Source organism: Phoca vitulina, unplaced genomic scaffold, assembly GCF_004348235.1.
Source record: "Phoca vitulina isolate PV1807 unplaced genomic scaffold, GSC_HSeal_1.0 scaffold8, whole genome shotgun sequence".
NCBI classification, from domain to species: domain Eukaryota; kingdom Metazoa; phylum Chordata; class Mammalia; order Carnivora; family Phocidae; genus Phoca; species Phoca vitulina.
Window position 1 is genome coordinate 49,967,522 of NW_022589711.1, and position 20,864 is coordinate 49,988,385.

General features: G+C 43.2%; 1 protein-coding gene across 1 annotated transcript in view; it reads left to right on the plus strand.

Annotated features, from left to right (window-relative positions):
- LSG1 (large 60S subunit nuclear export GTPase 1) overlaps positions 1–20,288 on the plus strand; it is a 30,533-nt gene extending 10,245 nt beyond the window's left edge. Inside the window, exons 6-14 of the mRNA XM_032406882.1 lie at positions 496–556; positions 2,290–2,466; positions 6,506–6,931; positions 10,099–10,200; positions 10,346–10,489; positions 12,770–12,893; positions 15,742–15,821; positions 17,213–17,386; positions 17,910–20,288. Coding sequence (XP_032262773.1) covers positions 496–556; positions 2,290–2,466; positions 6,506–6,931; positions 10,099–10,200; positions 10,346–10,489; positions 12,770–12,893; positions 15,742–15,821; positions 17,213–17,386; positions 17,910–18,089 — 1,468 coding nt within the window. The 3' untranslated portion in view covers positions 18,090–20,288. The remainder of the gene's footprint in view (positions 1–495; positions 557–2,289; positions 2,467–6,505; positions 6,932–10,098; positions 10,201–10,345; positions 10,490–12,769; positions 12,894–15,741; positions 15,822–17,212; positions 17,387–17,909) is intronic.
- The last annotated feature ends 576 nt before the right edge of the window (positions 20,289–20,864 follow it).

Below are 20,864 nucleotides of genomic sequence, written 5' to 3' on the forward strand. Positions count from 1 at the left end.
TCTGCCTTCGGCTCAGGTCATGATCCCAGGGTCCTGGGTTCGAGCCCCGCATTGGGCTCCCTGCTCTGTGGGAAGCCTGCTTCTCCCTCTCCCACTCTCCCTGCTTGTGTTCCCTCTCTGGCTGTCTCTCTCTCTCTGTCAAATAAATAAAAAATCTTAAAAAAAAAAAAAAACGTTAAGGGGCGCCTGCGTGGCTCAGTCGTTAAGTGTCTGCCTTTGGCTCAGGTCATGAACTCAGGGTCCTGGGATCAAGCCCCGCATCGGGCTCCCTGCTCAGCGGCAGGCCTGCTTCTCCCTCTCCCACTGCCCCTGCTTGTATTCCCTCTCTCTCTGTGTCTCTTTCTGTCAAATAAATAAATAAAATTATTTTTAAAAAAAATTGTACCTTAAAACGTTAAATGTGTCAAATGCTTAATATGTGGAAAGTGTTTGCTAGTGTCATATGGTCATTGTTTCACTTCACAGTGATTGGAGTATCTCACCTTTCTTTTTCAGTGATATCGTGGTCCAGATAGTAGATGCTCGAAACCCACTCCTGTTTAGATGTGAGGATTTGGTAAGTGAAGTGCGACAGAATTCAAATGTGCAGTCCTTGGAGCCGCAGCGGGACGACGGCATCACTGGTAGCCGTCACTGCGGGCAAGCGTTTGGTCCTCTCTAGCTGTGTTTAAGGAGACCCCCTTCTCCTCCCAGGGGCAGGTGCATACATACTGCCGCTGTTTAGACAGGTGTCTTCCTTCGAAAACAAGTATTTCCATCTGTAGGAAGGGCAAACACATGAATTTTCTAGCTTTTAGTTTAGAAGCCAGTTTGTTAATAGACATTTGCCAGTGTTTCTCATTTTTTAAGAGACATCCGTTGAAATAGTGTTGTGCTTATTAGTCACATCTTACCCATACTGTTAAGTTCTCTCTCCTCACACCTTAGTTATTATCTCCTGTGATATTTTACAAGCGAACTAAGTTTGTAAAACACCAGAGGGACTAACAATTAAGGAGTGAAGACTACATGAAATAATGTAATACAGGTTTTAAATTAATAAAACACTGTACACATGTGAAGTATTCCTATTAGTGTTTGAGTCCATAGTAGTAATAGTACAGAATATTTTTTTAAAGATTTTATTTATTTATTTGATAGTGCACAAGCAGGGGAAAGCGGCAGGCAGAGAGAGAAACAGGCTCCCCACCGAGCAGAGAGCCCAACGTGGGGCTCAATCTCAGGACCTCAAGATTATGACCCGAGCTGAAGGCAGACGCCCAGCCGACTGAGCCACCCAGGCACCCTAGTGCAGAATTTTTTTTTTTTTAAAGATTTTATTTATTTATTTGACAGAGACACAGCGAGAGAGGGAACACAAGCAGGAGGAGTGGGGGAGGGAGAAGTAGGCTTTCCGCACAGCAGGGAGCCCGATGCGGGGCTTGATCCCAGGACCCTGAGATCATGACCTGAGCCGAAGGCAGACGCCTAACGACTCAGCCACCCAGGTGCCCCTGAATATTTTTAAATCCACTGGTGAGGGACAATCTTCGTACTGAAACTCTTACGAAGTCGGCTTTTATACCTCGGGTGCGTTTCCTAATGAAGAGCTGTGGCTGGGAATTAATTTCAATTACTGGGTCTTGTTTTTCTCTTAGACTTCAAAAAGTATTTTTTACGTGAAAAGATGAGATTTTTTTTTTTTTTTAAAGACTTATTTACTTATTTGACAGAGAGACACAGTGAGAGAGGGAACACAAGCAGGGGGAGTGGGAGAGGGAGAAGCAGGCTTCCCACGGAGCAGGGAGCCTGATGTGGGGCTCGATCCCAGGACCCTGGGATCATGACCCGAGCCGAAGGCAGACGCTTAACAACTGAGCCATCCAGGCGCCCCAAAAGATGAGATTATTATTGGCTATCATCACTTGGCTGAAAAATAATCCCTGCTGGCTGACAAATCTCCTAGTTTTGCAGTTCTTTGCAGTTTCTTTGTGTAAAACAATTCAGCACTATTAAAGAGAGGAACTACATTATTTAAAGAATCTATTATACTTCGACAGGGTAGGAGAGCATTTCCTTTTACCCTTTCCAATTCCTTATGTCGAGAGTATTTCTAGGTATATGTGATCTGACTTTTTCAGAGCTTGTTGAGAGGGTCAGTAGAATGTACCAGGATGAAAAATCTTTAAATTAGGATTGACTTAAAACTGAGCGCAGCAAAAACTTTTAGTACTGTATGGGGGCTTCCAATATAATTAGCCCAATTTTTACTTGTTTGAAGGCCTGTCTAAATACCTTTGTCTTGCCTAGGAATGTTATGTGAAAGAAATAGATGATAATAAAGAAAACGTCATTCTGATGAATAAGGCAGATTTGTTGACTGCTGAGCAGCGGAGTTCCTGGGCCACATACTTTGAAAAAGAAAATGTGAAGATTATCTTCTGGTCAGCTTTGGCTGAAGCCATTGAACTGATTGGTGACTCTAAGGTAACCTCTGGGGGACTTTGTCAGGTTGAGTTTTGGGGAGGAGGATTTCAGTTTCTGGTTAGTAAGCTTTGTTTTTTTCTTATTGAAGAGTTGTAGGAATCCAGGGGTTTTGTTTGTTCCCTAAATGCTCTGATAGTAGGATGACCCATAGAAAAATGAGTCACAAGGTACTTCTCTGGTTGTCAAATAATCTGACATCTCTGGGGCTCTGTGGTACACACTGATACTAGCTATAATTTTTAATTTTTTTAGATTTTCAGCAGGAAATTGTATAGGAGGTTTCGTAATGACTTTATAATTGTTTTTAACAGGAGGCAGGTACAACCGAAGCATTTACGTTTACCTCTACCTCTCAGGACTTGATTAGAATCTCTTTTGACATTGTTTTCAAAACAAATGAAGTAACCCTAAAGATATATATATATACCATGTTATCTTGGTTTGTTTGTTTTGTTTTTTTTTTTAAGATTCTACTTACTTTATTTTTTGAGAGAGAGAGAGTGAGCGAGAGAGCACGAGCATGGGGAGGGGGAGAGGGAGAGAGAGGAGAAGCAGACTCCCCACTGAGCAGGGAGCCCAATGTGGGGCTCCATCCCAGGACCCTGGGATCATGACCTCTGCCAAAGGTAGACACTTACTTGAGCCACCCAGGCACCCTGTACCATGTTACTTTTTAACCTAAATTTTACAGAAACAGTTTGGGGTTCCTTTTTTTTTTTTTTTTTAAAGTAATCTCTGCACCCAGTGTGAGGCTTGAGCTCACAACCCCAAGATCAAGAGTCACATGCGCCATCCACTGAGCCAGCCAGGCACCCCTGGGGTTTATTTTCTAATAAAAAATATAACTATTAGCTAGTAATAACTATGAAGTGAAATTGCTAGTAGAATCTTAGAGCTGAAAGAGACTTAAAGTAATACCTTTTTTCCTAGCCTTTTCCTTTCCTTTTCTCTTACCTCTGTCAGCCATCTATAGACTATTTTGTATGTTGAGCTGAGTGCCAGTGAATACAATGCCCTCCCCTTGATGAGCTCACAGGTTAGCTCTAACTATGAATTCCTTCCCTCACCTTCAGGGCAGACAGTCATATAATCTCTCTGTTATTTATCGACGTTAAATGATAGAGACCAGGTAGCTCACTCTTTCTATCTACATTTAGAAAGTTCTTCAGTTCAGTGAAGCTAAGTCCGCCTCCCTAGCCTTTGATCTAAGGACTCTTCCTTTGTCCCCTTAGTTCTCTCTGTGTATATTTTCTGGTGTCCTAGTCATCATGGACAGAATATCTGGGATACTCTTCATCTCAAGTGCCTGTCTGCCTATGTCAGGAAACACAATTGGTGGTACTTAATTTATACGTTATATATTCAGAGGGGTGATTATTTCTTGTGATCAGAATACTCCCAGTAATTCAGTTGTTGTTGTTGTTGTTTTTTAAGATTTTATTTATTTATTTGACAGAGAGAGACACAGCGAGAGAGGGAACACAAGCAGGAGGAGTGGGGGAGGGAGAAGCAGGCTTCCTGCGGAGCAGGGAGCCCGATGCGGGGCTCGATCCCAGGACCCTGGGATCATGCCCTGAGCCGAAGGCAGACGCTTAACAATTGAGCCACCCAGAGGCCCCATAATTCAGTTTTTGTTAATTCACCCCATTTCAGAGGAGCTGTGTTATGCTCTTGGCTCATTTAACCTGTGAACAATGAAATCCCTCAAATATTTTTTAAAAAAGAAAAGACTTATGCAAATCTAATCCCATATTTACAATGGAAAAAGTTTTTCACTTTGTATTTGCCTCAATTTAGGACATACAGTTACTCTGAAATATTGTTAGCGATTTGGGGCTAAGATAGGGAATTCATTTTGGTTGTACAGTTTGCTTTTCTCTCCTAGCTTTGAATCTGCCAATTTTGTGTGTTTGTCCTTCTCTATATTCTTTCCAGTCATTGATAACATTGTTAAACAGATTAGGACCAAGGGGAGAGCTCTATAACCTTTTGTGAACTTATGAAGCCCTCTGTACCAAGCATTTTGATGTGATGAATACAGATGTGTTCACAAGGATACAACAATAAGAATTGTTCCATTGTTACTATTGTTAATAAAAACTAACCCATAGAAAGCTTATTCTGTGCCAGGCACCACTGTCCTAAGCACTTTGTATTCATTTAATCATCTCAGCAGTAAGTATAAGTGCTTATTATCCTCAGGTAGTCTGGCTTCATGGCTTGTCTTCTTAACCATTATTTCTGTTGTTTCAACTCTTTCCTGGAAACCAGTGTTTTACTGAAGTTTGTTTAATAAATATTTATCACTGTATTACTTAGCCCTCATGTACCAACCCAGTAACTATCAAAATGGGGAAAAGATTAGTTTCTACATCTGTGGTATTCCCTGAACTGTTAACCAAGTAGTACATTGACGACTGTCTTTCTGGGGCTCACCAGCTATCTTGTAGACTTGCTCCCGTACCCAAGTCTGAGTTCACAGGGAGTGGTTATGGAAGATACTGTTTCTCCCTTCTTAAGTTAGCCATCATTTACTTCTCCCACGTCTTCTGAAGTGTCTGCCATTTCTCATGATTTCCCAAGACCAATAACCAGCTACTGTTGTGTTATCATAGCTGGAATCACATCTGTCATTTGAGTATCAAACATGAATTTATTAGAAATAGTTTGATAGTCACTGTTTTCTCACCTACCTGAAATTTGGTTTTTCCTTTTACAGTTGTTTGATCCCTTCTTATTTGGGGGGGGGAAAAATGACAGTTTTCAAGCTGAATACTTTGGTTTTCTCTTAGCCATCTGTTGCACTGTGTTTCCTCAAGGGATTGATTTTTCCTTTCTTTCTATTTTTAATATAACTGGCACAAAGTCCTTTTGTTGTCTTTAACATTTTTACTGAACCTAAAGTGCTTCTAGTTTTATTAGTTTTTTTAATACACGTCCACATTCAGTTCATATTATTGTTTTCTATTTCTTTCATATTTTGAAATGATCCAGAAGAGCTCACAGTGAAGACACACCGTCTTCTTTACATTTATTGCTCATTTCTCATAGAAATTGCTTCCAGTTCTGTGGTTCTGTTATAAGGCATGCTGCCATGTTTCTTTTTGACCTGCCAGGTTTGATCATGAAATCATGTCTATCTTCCCTGACATTTTCTTTATATCTCTACTTTCCTAAAATTTAGGTTACTTGTTTAATTGAGTTCATTGTGTCCTATTCTGTGACGGTTACTCATTCTAACACTAGGTAATTTAGAAATGATACGAGGTTTGCATCACTTCTAAATCCAAACCCACTCACTCTTGTTAATTCAAATTAGTAATACTGTAAATTGTCTTATTTTTGCTTTATCATCAGTAGGAATTCAGAAGAATTAACACATCCTTGAAGAGTAAATGATCTTTATCTTTTTCTTTGCATATGTGAATAATTTTCACATGTGGAGTTGTTTTGTTGCTTCTGCATTTCATCCAGAGGGAGCTATGCTCCACAGTGCTCTGATTTATTAAAGGCAATTATAAAGGAATAGCAGTTGCCTTAAACATGCAAATCACGGTCTTTAAAAATGCAAATGTGAAAAGAAATTCAAATTATAAACCATGCCCTTCTTGCTTTGTGCAAAGAAGAGAATGTTAAATATTTTATTGTTAATGAAAAATGCTTTGTTCTCCAGCCTAGTGCAAAATAATGTACTGCCAAAGAATTCAGCTTGACATGGGCTTTTTTAAATGCTTGCTTTTTTTTAAAGATGTATCTGTTACAAACGTAATGCATATTTTGTACAGGGTCCAAATAATACAGAAATGTCTAAAGTGAAGTCCGCTGCTCCTCTCATCCCCAGAGGGCACCACTGTTGATAGTTTGTTGTGTCCTTTCACCGAAAGGCTTACCTTCTCTCCCTGTTTTCACTTTTTCTGGTCTTCGTCACTTATCTTGTCCTCTGTTCATCTGTGGCAGCCAACTCTGAGTACATTCACTAGAGTGAAAGGTGCCGTTGTTGTACACTTCTGAGCTTTTGTGGTTTCTGTCCTCTCTTCAGGAACAGGCGAACGGGGGTGCTGGGGAAGCCAACACAGCCAAGTCTGAAAAGTCCAGTTGTGAGGAGGCTGCGGTCCCACACAGTGAGCCCGGACATCTCCCAGACTGCGGTTCCCTCGCACTTAGTGACCTTGCCCCTAGCGATGAGGACTCCAGTGAGTACGAGGACTGTCCGGAGGAGGAGGATGAGGAGGAGGAGGTGTGGCAGACATGCTCGGAAGAGGACAGCAACCCTGACGAAGAGGCCTGTGGCCAGGACTGGCAGAGAAGCTGCACTGCGGATTCTGAGGCTCAGGGTAGGAAACCCCTGCAGAAGGAGTGCACACACAATTTTAGCCACCTGGTATCAAGGCAGGAGTTGTTGGAGATCTTTAAGCAGCTGCACAATGGGAAGAAGGTGAAAGACGGACAACTCACGGTTGGACTGGTAAGATGAAATAGGTCCTAAGATTGTTACCACATGGGTACCTTTTTTTTTTTTTTTTTTTTTTTTTAAGATTTATTTATTTGAGGGATGCCTGGGTGGCTCAGTCGGTTAAACATCTGCCTTCAGCTCAGGTCATGATCCCAGGGTCTTGGGATCGAGACCCACATCGGGTTCCTTGCTCATCGGGGAGCCTGCTTCTCCCTCTCCCTCTGCCGGCAGCTCCCCTGCTTGTGCTGTCTCTCCCCCATCCCCAACAAATAAATAAATAAAATCTTTAAAAAAAGATTTTTTTATTGGAGAGAGAGAGAGCACAAGCCAGGGTGTGGGGGGCAGAGGGAGAGAGAATCCCAAGCAGACTGCACTGAGCATGGAGCCCAGTGCGGGGCTCGATCTCAAGACCCTGAAATCATGACCTGAGCCGAAACCAGGAGTCGGACGCCCAACAACTGCACCACCCCGGCGCCCTACCACATGGGTACCTTTATTTATTTATTTTTTCTTTTTTAAAGATTTTATTTATTTATCTGACAGAGTGACAGCGAGAGCAGGAACACAAGCAGGGGGAGTGGGAGAGGGAGAAGCAGGCTTCCCGCCAAGCAGGGAGCCCGATGTGGGACTCGATCCCAGGACCCTGGGATCATGACCTGAGCCGAAGGCAGACGCTTAACGACTGAGCCACCCAGGCGCCCGGTACCTTTATTTCTAATCCATTGGTAGTTACACTGGCACCCAAGGGACCAGCCAAGCTTCTGGCATCATAGGGAACGTTATTGCCCTCTTGTTTCCCACTGGCCTTGTGGGGATAGGTGAAGCCCAACTCAAAAGAGTGAACTCTCTAAAGGCTTATATTGGTTACACCCCTATTCATTTTAATTATTTTCTCCTATCTTCCAATTCAGCCCTACTGGTCCTGTGACTTACCGAGAGGTAGCAGAATGAGAGCGCCTTTAAGGGTGTCTTCACACTTCCAGTTCAATAATCTTACCTTCTTCTATAGGCTTTTGGTGTCATGTGATCCTTGCCAACTTGTACTGTAAATGGTCCAGATGCATTTTAGGGTGAATCCCAACATCTTTGGGCCAAGCAAAACATGACTGGTACTTTAGTTGCAGAAAAACAAGGGAAAGGAGATCACATCCCTAGCTACATATATGCTAATTCTAGAGGTGGCTGTGAGAAGTGCTCAGACCTCAGAGACATACAGCACAGCTCCAGAGGCCCCATCTTGAGCTAAGGAAATGTAAGAGATTAGAGAAGGTATTTTAAAGGTCTCTCACCCAGGAGAACAAAACTGTGAGGGAAAGTAGATCATGGCAGGTTTAAAATCTTCTAGCTCTTAAGTTACATGCCAAGTATAGCCAATCCTAATTGTTTTGAAGCGCTCCCCCGCCCCAAGCCTACTTACAATGCTTGTAGCAGATCAACATTTCACTTCAGAGCGCTAATTAAAGGAGTTGCCCCTGGAGCCAGGCAGACCTAGTATACCCCCCAGTGCTACAGTGGGATGGATTCACTCGCTGTGAACCTTGGAGAACTTACGTCATTTCTCTCAGCTTCACAGCTTTAGCTTCTTTTCTTTATATGATTGCTAAAAATCCATTTCCTACATGCTGCCAGAAAGTCCAGCTTCCCTAAAAGCTAGTTTCTTTCTCACATTTATGGAAATGTGAAACAGCCTCTCCACTTCCTGAACGTTTTACTCTAGAAATCCTGAGAATAGGTTAATTTACTCATTCTACGAACATTCATTGATCACGTGCCACAGGCCAGGCGTCCTGCTGGTCCGTAGCAGTGTATCAGGGGACCAGACAGACACAGTCCCCACCCTCCCAGCGCTTGGTGTTCGGGGTGTCGTGAGTGCAAGAGGACATCCAGCGGCCTGTGGGAGTGTATAGTGAGGGAGCCTGATCTGCAGAAGGTGGGGGAGATGAGCAACAAAAGTGCCCTCCCCCCAACAAATGACATCTAAACAAATAGTAATATGTCATGTAATCAAGATATAAATAAACACAAAACATGAGAATATTGAGAATAATGAGCAGTTATCTGCAATCTTTATGTAAGAGGTTGCACCTTAAAGTATAATGTGAGTTTTTGACAAAGTGACAGTAAAAGGGCCTTCCAGGCAAACAGAAGGTAAATGTTTAAGCAAAGCCCCAGGAATGGAAATATGTTCATGGAATAGCAGATAACAGTATGGCTAAGTGTGGAGAGGAGTGAGAGCGAAGACTGAAACAGTGGATGTTGTCTGTTATGAGGCCTGGAATAGAGGTGGAAGGTTTGGGATTTTATGTTCGATGGAATCGGTATTTATAATCTTCCAGTCACACTGATAGAGGATTCTTAGAAGTAAGAGGGAATTGGGGGCGCCTGGGTGGCTCAGTTGGTTAAGCGACTGCCTTCAGCTCAGGTCATGATCCTGGAGTCCCTGGATCGAGTCCCGCATCGGGCTCCCTGCTCGGCAGGGAGTCTGCTTCTCCCTCTGACCCTCCCCCCTCTCATGTGCTCTCTCTCTCATTCTCTCTGTCAAATAAATAAATAAAATCTTTAAAAAAAAAAAAAAAGAGGGAATTGGACTTAGAGGCACAGGGGCAAGCCTGAGAAAAAGCCTTGAGCAAGGCTGCCATGATTTGAGCACTTATTTGAGAACCTTTATATGATCCTGCTAAGAGTAATTGAAGAGCTTTAGTGGCTTACTAACCCATATCAAGTAAATGTGCCACTTAAAATTTTTAACCAACAAGACAGAAGCTTCCTAACAGGTTATTAAAAATTAAAGATTAATTGCACGTGGTGATGATTAAAAATGTCTATCTGATGCTCGACTTCACCCACAGTGTGAAAAATACAGCGGAAACAGTGAAATGCCTGTAAGATGGGACATTGTGGGGAGAGCTGGGAACAGGGGGCTGAGGTTTACTGTAACATCTGCTGTTACAGCAAGACCTATAAAAATAAAATGTACTTAGCTTGACTGTTCATCACTGGAAACATGTCTGAATAAATACACCCATACCACAGGGGAGAAAATTGTCAACAAACAGCATCTATTTCAAATAATCTTTTGAAGCCACCGAACACTTATGCTCCTGTTGCACTATGTTTGTATTATCTTTGGGTTCGACAGATAGTGTTTGACTCTTCAGTAACTTAGGTGTCTCTCGCAGGTAGGCTACCCGAATGTTGGTAAGAGTTCCACAATCAACACCATCATGGGCGACAAGAAAGTGTCTGTGTCTGCCACACCTGGCCACACCAAGCATTTCCAGGTATTTCTGCAGCATCAGCTTCTGGATTTCCTTCTCAGCCAGGTCCTCCCTCTGGGTGTTTCTGTGACGTTCTTTGCCACTTGTGTGCTGGTCTTGTCCCTTCCTCTGCCGTGTGCCCAACAGAAACTTCTCACTTGTCTTTCAGACCCTCTATGTGGAACCTGGCCTCTGCTTATGTGACTGCCCCGGCTTGGTCATGCCATCCTTCGTCTCTACCAAGGCAGAGATGATTTGCAGTGGAATCCTCCCAATTGACCAAATGAGAGACCACGTCCCCCCTGTGTCACTAATATCCTTCCTGCTTTGCAAAAATTGGCTATTATGTGTATATTAGGGCTTCAGGTTTGTTTGGGACATTGCTTTACATTGGATGTATTCACGCCTGCTACTGAACGGAAAAACCTGAAATACTGACAGGTGATCTGCCCGTTTGTGCAGTGAGGTAGCACCAGGACTGCGGGAGTGGAACCTCCTGTCCTGATGGTGGCAGTGTCCCTGGTATCAGTGGGAGAGCACAGGCTTTGGATCGCGGCCCCCAGTTGAATCCTGACACTGGTGTTTTGACTCTTTGTGTGACCTTGGTAAGCTTGCTTAGCCTTCCAGAAACATTCCTTTTCTGAAAAATTCCAAAAAGCTACTTCACGGTTGATGGTGAGAATTTAATCGTTAATGCCAACATTTATTGCGTGCTTACTGTGTGCTTCGCACAACACTTACCAAGTAATCTCATTTATTTCTTAAAGCAACCCTTGACATGGGTACTGCTATTATTCCAATTTTTTCAAGCTTGAGGAAAGTCAGGCACAGAGAAGTTAAATAATTTGCCAAGATCTAACAGCTAGTAGGTAGCTAATTAGGAACTCTGCCACCTCCCAGCATAATGAGTTACCTTATGTGAAGCCTCTAGAATAGCGTCTGATGTGAAAAAAGTACTCAAAGATAGATCTGTTAAGAACCAAGTGTCTTTTTTTTTTTTTTGAAGATTTTATTTATTTATTTCAAAAGAGAGAGACACAGCAAGAGAGGGAACACAAGCAGGGGGAGTGGGAGAGGGAGAAGCAGGCTTCCCGCCGAGCAGGGAGCCCGATGCGGGGCTCGATCCCAGGACCCTGGGATCATGACCTGAGCCGAAGGTAGACGCTTAACGACTGAGCCACCCAGGCGCCCCAAGAACCAAGTGTCTTTAAGATTTTACCCTCCTTACAAGCCAATGAATTAGTCTGTTACTGTCCCGTGGGTACTGGTGGAAGACAGGAGACTCCATGAGACTGGCATACTGATTTTGTTAGTTTATAAGTACGCTAAACTACAGTTCTTGACAAGATCCTTGCCACAGCTTTTCATGCACCCCAATTTAATTTCTCTTTCTGTAAGAAATAATGAGGAAGAATTCATTTACCAGGATAGGTAAAATATAGTGTATCGCTAAAATAGAATAGTATACAGTAGTTAAAAATACTGCAGTAAGGGGCGCCTGGGTGGCTCAGATGGTTAAGCATCTGCCTTCGGCTCAGGTCATGATCCCAGGGTTCTGGGATCAAGCCCCACATTGGGCTCCTGCGGTCTGCTCGCTATATCCTGAAGGGACTACGTCAGTTAGAAGCAGGGAGCCTGCTTCTCCCTCTCCCTCTGCCTCTCCCCCTGCTCATGCTCTCTCTCTTTCTTTCTCTACCTCTGTGTCTCGAATAAATAAAATCTTAAAAAAAAAAAAAAAATACTGCACTAAATGTACCTGTAGTGACTTGGGTAAATCTCACAACATTACATATACGGTATGACACCATTTCTGTAAAAAGTGTCATCTCGCAGAACCGTACTTTGTTTTAATAGATACTCATGAATGTGAAAGTCTGCAAAGTGGCCTGGCGGCTATACCACAAACTCCACTACCTCCAGGTGGCAGGAGGGGCTGGTATAGTGTTCCAAAGGTTTCCATTTTCAGTGCATTTTTTTAATAGAGGACATTGTTACTACCTCCTGATAGTTGGGAACACAGATGTCACGTTACTGAATGCTTCTCTGTATATTTTCAACTTCTCTGTGAATTAGTAATCAGGTGTGTACTGAGCATTTATTATAAGCCAGGTTAGGTTGGGTTCTGTGGAGGCTAGAGGCATGAATCAGCCGTGGATCCTGCCCTTGTCGGATTCACTCTGGAGGGCAGATGGGGCATGTGCATGAATAACTGGTACAAGGTAGCATGGTGTTTAAAGAGAAAAAAGAGTATTCAAAAATTAATGAATAACTACCCTTTTTTTCTGGAGAGGTGAAAAAGCTTCTGTCTTAGAAGTGCTGAATTAGGGGCACCTTTGTGGCTCAGTCGTTAAGCGTCTGCCTTCAGCTCAGGTCATAGTCCCAGGGACCTGGGATTGAGCCCCGCATCGGGCTCCCTGCTCAGCGGGAAGCCTGCTTCTCCCTCTCCCACTCCCTCTGCTTGTGTTTCCTCTCTCGCTGTGTCTCTGTCAAATAAAATCTTTTAAAAAAAAAAGTGCTGAATTAGGAAGCATGTGTCAGAAGCTGTGGTGGGGCGGGGGTAAGTTCAAGGGAATGGATTCCTTGACAAGCTTATGTTTGCCAGAATATTCCGAGACATGTCTTAGAAGCTACCTATGGCATTAATATCATAAAGCCTAGAGAGGATGAAGATCCCCATCGACTTCCAACATCAGAAGAACTGTTGACGGCTTATGGATGTGAGTTGTGATTTATTTTAAAACAGGAACAAAAAAAGTAACAACATAGTTAATGAGAGAACTACTCCTGCAAAAATACAAATTCACATTTTTCCTTAGCATTTGTCATGTCATCTTCCAGCGTTGACACTTCTGTTGTCTCTGTGGGCCTTGCCCACAAGCTGTTCTGGTGGTGGGTTCAGAGTGCAACAGTGAGGGAGAGCTGACTGCTGCCTGAGTAGTTAGTGTGTGTTAAGCGCTTTCTAGAGTTAGAGAAGGAGATGATTTGAGTCCCTGGCCTCTTCCGGTCTGCCCTTTGTGGACCTTCACGGTTGCAATCAGTCCCGTTCCGGGGGCACATGTCTTCCCATGCTATCCTGGTGTCGGGCCCCTCCCTGTCGGAGGCCTACATGCGGACCGGGTTGAAAGCTCCCACAGGGCGCACAGGGCGAGCCGCTGTCACGTGCTTGGAAGACAAGGCCCTTAGGGCATTCACTGTTTCGTTGGTACTCAGGTGTAGATACGGATTCTGACTGAGGCCGTGTTGGCTTTTTCTGGAGTCTTCTCCCTTCTCTCCTGTTTGTTGGGAAGAAAATGAATATGCTGTCATAGCAGGATAGGAGAGTTGTGAGGGCAGCATGGGAAAGGAAAGCCTTCAGAGATTGGGACAGAGTGGAGCGTGGTCAGGATGGGAACACAAAACAGCCTTCCTCGCCTTCCATCAGTCCCTTGGAAACCTTGTTTGACATTAAAATGAGTCCACCGCTCTCCCACCTCTGTGTCTTACCCCAGTTCTATGTGGGAGCTATCTGCCTATCATTCTTCAACTGATTGTGATTTATTTACCTTAAATACAAACTTTAAAGGTGGTCTGGAGGAACCTACGTCTACCTAAAGAAATAACAATGTTAGAAACATTTCCATACATCTATGGCATGCCTTTAAAGGAACTGCCACCAACAGGGAAAGAGTTCAGGTTATTGAGTGATTTGATACGAAGAGAAAAAACTTGTATTTTTCTCACAGAGAAAGGTGATTTGATATGAAACACACTTAAACCAGCACTTGAACTTAGTTTAGTTGGGAGACTTTAAAGAGGATAAATACTAAGCAATTTTGATGAGACTGGTGTAGTCACAAAATCACAGAACTAGGAAAGACCTTAAAAATCATGCCACCTTTCACCTCACGCCACCTTTCACCTCCTTTTTTTTAAGACAATCTGAAATCAGAGCATGAAATGACTTACCCACGGTGGTGTCTGGTCAGTGGTGTAGCCTGGATGAGAACCCATTTCATAATCCAGACATCTCTCTGGTGCCAGAGCCTGAAAGATGGGGAAAGGTGGACTTCCACCAGACTTCCCATTTAGTTTGACTTCCAGATAAGATAAAGTGAAAAGTAATTGAGTTTGAGTTTTTTAAGATTTGTCATCTAAATCTGATAAAATCAGAATAAAAATGGATGACCACATATGTACAGTTTCTAGGATCATCTGCAGGTCTGTAAAGAATAGTTTCTGACAGTTCATTTTAAAAGATGTTGCTAAATAACTTAATTTGCATATCTTTAAATACTAGTGAAATGGGACATCTGTCCATACGTTAGCGATTTCTGTTTCTTCTGGGAATCACCATTTTCTATGCATCTTTTGTTGTCTTAATGATTTGTAGGAGTCCTTTGTGGTTTCTTTAACCCTGTAGACACTACCAATTTTAATAGCCTTTTTTTTTTTTTTTTTCCTTTTTGGCTTGATGAGGTTTGGTGTTTTACTTGGGGAGGGCCTTCCCTATCTCAGAAGGACAAAATTGTTTCCCTCTAATATCTTTTTTTTTTAATCTTTAGATTTTTAATCTGCCTAAATGTGTTTTTGTGTATTATGTGAACTAGGGTTCTCACCATTTCCTTCTAAACATGACAGAGCCTACTACACAGCTACTAGGTGAGGAAGCTGAGTTTTGAACCCCACCTGTCTGCCAAAGCCCATATTCTTAACCACTGTGCTCTGCTACTCCCTCTGACTGAGTCAGTATTAGAGGGGTCTGTATAGTATGTTGGAGAAACTGGAAAAAGCATAGATACATCACTAAACAAAAAGAGTCTTACCGTATTGCTTTTGGTTTTGCTAATAATAGTGACAACATAGCATTCTACAGGTAGCCTCCGTGATTAAATGTTTTTAAAATCAAGAGATGAAAGAAATAACAGGAGTAGAGAGAAATTGAACGTTACCGCTTGGTGCTAGGATATCAGAACAATATCGTCTGTTTACCTGGATTCTCAGATGTCTTTATGGTGCTAACCAGATTATCTTCTACCATGATAGTTGCTTTTTTAAAGCTAGCAAGTCAGGGGCATCTGGGAGGCTCAGATGGTTAAGTGTCTGCCTTCAGCTCAGGTCGTGATCTCCAGGTCCTGGGAGCGAGCCCCATGTTGGACTCCCGGCTCAGCAGGGAGTCTGCTTCTCCCTCTGCCTCTCCCCTCTGCTCGTGCTCTCCCCCCACCCTCGAATGAATGAATAAAATCTTTTAAAAAAATTTTTTAAAAACTAGCAATTCAGGGAGCCTGGGTGGCTCAGTTGGTTAAGCAACTGCCTTCGGCTCAGGTCATGATCCTGGAGTCCTGGGATCGAGTCCCACGTCGGGCTCCCTGCTCAGCGGGGTGTCTGCTTCTCCCTCTGACCCTCTTCCCTCTCGTGCTCTCTGTCTCTCATTCTCTCTCTCTCAAATAAATAAATAAAATCTTAATAAAAAAAAAAAAACTAGCAATTCAGCATGCATAGTTAGACTAAACTTCCGTCACGTCGGTTGTCTTTGTTGTGACGTTCTGGCTTCTAACTTGGGTTTTGCACCATTATTTCTCCTCACAGACATGCGAGGATTCATGACTGCGCATGGGCAGCCAGACCAGCCGCGGTCTGCTCGCTATATCCTGAAGGACTACGTCAGCGTAAGTGAGCCCGGCTCCTTGTTGCTCTGGAGTAAACAGGCCTTCGTCCTCATGGTGTGCTTTTAGATGCTGGCAACCCGTTGAGTTAGAAAGGAGATACTTCCTCACTGAGGTGGTGGTGTCATTGGGGAGAGGCAGCGTTGGCAAGGTTTGAACGGCTCTTCTGGGGGAGGGGACCCGCCGCCTTGGCCGGGCATTCTTGATCCAGGGGAGCTAGCATCGTCTGAACCCTACATGTAACCAACAGCGTAATGCGAGGGAGAGGGCTCTACGCATGTCCTCAGTGAAAGTGAGAAAATGTGTGCCTCTGGTTTTTCCATCTCCCGAAGCCCTTGCTGGTTCCTGTGACAGCTATGTCCCCGCCCTCCCTGCAGCGTAGCTGGTCATCTGCCCTTCTCCCTGCGCTTCCCCTCGTGACAACAGCACTCCCAGCGAGCCCAGCTGAAGGCAGTGCAAAATGTTCTCCGTGTTCTCACCTCGTTAAAAATACACAAGTCCGTGAGGTTGTTATTCTCGTATTACAAATGAACACGTGCTAAGTTTGGGGTTTTCCTTATCAGTAAAATAGGAATTAATAGTACCTATCTCATGAGATTGTTATGGGAAATAAATGAGAAAAATCTATGTATGTGGAGACACACACACCACTAAGCTCAGTGCCTGGCGCATAATTAACCCCCAATGGTTGTTATGTATTAAGCTTAATCCTTTTCACAAACAAGCATTCCGGGTCTCCAGTAATAACTGGTTATGAGGATTCGGCTTTGTTCCCCCTCCTCAGTGCCACATCAGGAGAGCTCTGGGAAGCACAGGAGTCAAATTGGGCAGCATACTCTCTTGCCTTCAGTTCAGGAAGAAAGAAGTTAATGGAATATTTGTATGGATAAATTATTTATTCATTTACCACTTGTAAAACCATGGAAGATGAGAGGATGAGTTAAAACCAACCACAGTTTATAGAGCGCTTACAGCAGGAAGAAGAAAATTTGCGCCCAGCGAGCAACCACGGCCAGCCCAACATCCCCATAGTATCATCCCGCTGTCTAGTTGTGTCCTGGTTTTTGTTGTGGAAAATATCCTAAGTACAGTCATGTCAGCGTACTGAAGGACACTTTAGTAGAAATGCAAACAAGGTGAAAAGCACAGAGGAGAAAGATTTCCTTCTGGTGTGGGGGCCGTGGGCCGGCGAGGCCTCCCGAACATGTTAAGGAGCACAGTCGGTGTCTTCGTTAGGGCTCTCCGGTTGTAGGTGACAGAACTCCGCTCAGCTCACGTCAGAAAGCAGGAAGCTTGTCAGGGTGCCTGGCGGAGAGGTCTTGTCAGAGGACTTTGTCCTCTGGGATAACACAGGTGGCACCTGTGATGTGCTGTTATGCTTCTTGTCTTCGTAGGGTAAACTTCTGTACTGTCATCCTCCTCCTGGAAGAGACCCTGCGACCTTTCAGCAGCAACACCAGCGACTCCTAGAGAGCAAAACAAATGGTGGCGAACTGAAAATACATCCAGGCAGAAATAAAAAAGCAACACAGATTGAAAATATAGTTGATAAAACTTTTTTCCATCAAGTAAGTTTTAAAGTTTTTCTTTACCCTCTGATCCAACACATTTTATATAGCAGTTTTGTTGAAATACCCCTTCACATAGCATAAAATTCACCCTTTTAAAGTGCAGTTCAATAATTTGTAGTATATTCAGAGTTGTGCAACTATCACCATAATTTTAGAACATTTTTTCACTCTAGAAAGAAACATTGTAGCCATTAGCAGTGACTCACTATTCCCCTCTTCCCCCCAACCCCCGCCAACGACTCGTCTACTTTGTCCTGGATAGATTGGCCTGTCCTGGACGTTTCATATAAATAGAATCGCCCACTCTGTGGCCTTTGGTGACTGGCTTCTTTAACTTGGCATCGTGACTTCAAGGTTCATCCATGTATTATCCGTACTTTTTTTTATTGCCAAATAATATTCCATTGAATGGATAGACCACATTTTGTTTATTTATCAGTAGGTGGAATTTAGTTGTTCTTGGAGTTCTCCATAAATAATTCTGTGCTCACATCTCAAATAATGCTATCTTACTTCCTAGGAAAATGTGAGAGCTTTGACCAAAGGAGTCCAGGCTGTGATGGGCTACAAGCCTGGGAGTGGCATGGTGACCGCAGCTACTGTGAGTGCTGAGAGCAGGGCTGGGAAGGCCTGGAAAAAACATGGCAACAGAAATAAAAAAGAGAAAAGTCGTCGACTGTATAAGCACCTGGATACATGAACTTGGGCTGCAACAGAAATGGCATCTGCACTGTGCATCTGGAATAGAACAGGAGCTGCTCTGGCCTGTGATTGCATAGAATGGACGCTGCTCTCGTGGCACGCAGCCACACCAAACACCAGTATCCAGACAGGGGGGCTCCTTGGAGCAGCGACTGTAACACAGTCATCTTGGAGCCCCAGAAACCTCGTCCTGTAGAAGGCTGAACCTAAGATGAGGGAACAAATGGTTGTATGTGTGTGTGAACAAATACGCAGATGCATACTAATTTGTAAGTTGGAGTTTGGTTTTTTTTTTTAAAGATACTGAAATTAAATTGCCACTGACAGATGTTTTACTGGTTTATGTAGATACATTGCCATTTGGACATTTCACGTTCTTTAAACAGTTTGAATTTGCCAAGACATGACTGGGATTTTAGATGGCTTCTTTAGAGAACATTAGTTAGGTTAATGACTCTCAACCTCACACATACCCAGTACACCCCTGCTATGGCAGAAGGCATATCAGATCTTGGAATGGGGGACTGGCGTTTGTAGTTTTCAAAAGCTTCTGGAGAGCACAGCCTTCTTGGAAAATCACCATCAACATGAGCCGCTATTACAGAAGAAAGCATTCGGTCTTCTGTAACTAACTATGGGATGAGATAATGGGGAGATAATCAGCTAGTTTTTGTTTTAGGCATAGGGATCCCTGATCTCCTTGGTACTTACAACCATCAAGAATGACAAAGGCAGTTTACCTTTTATAGCGGCATTGTTTGTAATAAATACACAATGGCTATTTTAGCCTCTCACTTTACTTTTGTCTCCCTTTTTCTGTGAGCCTCATTATTCCCTTAACTCAGTTCCTTACCTTGTTTTGTGTGATAGATATTTTTGGAAATCTAATGGAAGTTATGGATGCTTTCTCCAGAAAAATGCACATTCCCATAAGAAACACAGACCCTCAAAGTTCATCTATGAATTCACAGTTAAGCCTTGCCCTATGTGGCCATGATAAATTTAAGATATATTTAAAAATGTTTTCCACCTGGAGAATAAAAAAAGTACACTTGTTCATTTAACAAACCCCACCTCCTGTGTGGCGGGAAAGGGCACTGGAAAATGGCCACAGCAGGAGTAGGGCCTGAAGCAGGAAGGACGTTAGCAAGAGCCGCCACATGGGGCCTTTGAGCGTGTGGGGAGGATTCTGGATGTTTTCTCAAAAGTACTGGATAAGCCAAGGAAGGGTTTATAAATAGGTAAGGGGTTAGTGTTCTAATTCTTTAAATACTGAGTGAAAGGTTACTCCAGACCAAGGCTGAGGCAAATTGAGAGGAGGCAAAGCTAAGGAGGTTCTAAAATGGTGTTGGTCCCATCTGCAACAATCTACTTCTAGTCATTCCCTTTTATCTGAGAAAAATGAGACAGTCTCAGTAAAAAAAAAAGCTCTTTGGTAGAGGAACAGCATTGGCATGTTAAAATATACTTTGTTCCATTTACTGAAGAACAGGCACAGTTGTGTGGGAGAAACTTCCATACTGAATGAACAAAGCATGTACTGATTTAGAATAAGTTTTGCTTTAATGATAGTGTAACATGAGACTTTACAGAAAAAGTAGGTACATATGTTTCCATGCTCTTGATTATTTTTGTAACAGTTTTATTGAGATTCATATACCATGCAAAATCACCAATTTGAGGTATACAGTGCAATGGTTCTTAGTATATTCAGAGTTGTGTAACTATCACTGTAATCAGTTCTACATTATTGTCACAAAAAGAGGCCCAGGACCCTTTAGCTATTGGCTCCCAATCCTCTCACCCCCCTAGCCCCAAGCAACCACTAATCTGCTTTATATATGGACTTGCCTCTTCTGTACATTCAAATAAATGGAATCATAAGCTGTGTGACCTGTGACTGGCTTTCACTTAGCCTGACGTCTTCAAGGTTCATGTATTCTAACATCTCTCCATACTTCATTGCTTTTTATTACCAAATAATACATTCCATCGAATGTATATACCACATTTTGTTTATTCCATTTATCAGTTAAAAGACATTTGGGTTTCCAGGGGCACCTGGGTGGCTCAGTCAGTTAAACGTCTGACTTCAGCTCAGCTCAGCTCATGATCCTGGGGTCCTAGGGTCCTGCGATCCAGCTCCACCTCATGCTCCGCGCTCAGCAGGGAGTCTGCTTCTCCCTCTCTCTCTGCAGCTACCCCCACTTGTGCGCTCTCTTTCAAATAAAATCATTTAAAAAGACATTTGGGTTTCCACTTTCTATTATAAATAATGCTGCTCTGAACATTTGTGTGCAAGTTTTTGTGTGGACACAGGTTTTTTAATCAGGTATATATCTAGGAGTGGAACTGCAATATATTTAACCTTTTGAGCAGCTACCAGACTTTTTCAGAATGGCTGCACCATTTTACATTTCCCATCAACAGGTTCTAATTTCTCCATATCCTTTTTTTTTTTTTTTAAGATTTTATTTATTTGAGAGAGAGCACAAGTGGGAGCAGCAGAGGGAGAGGAAGAAGCAGGCTCCCCACTGAGCAAGGAGCCTGATGCGGGGCTCCATCCCAGGACCCTGGGATCATGACCTGAGCCGAAGGCAGACACTCAACGACTGAGCCACCCAGGCGCCCCTCATTTCTCCATATCCTTGTCAACACTTGTTACTATCTGTCTTTTTATGTCTTGGCCATCCCAGTGGGTACAAAGTGGTATCTCATGGTTTTGACTTGCATTCCCTTAACGACTAATGATGTTGATTGAGCATCTTCTCAT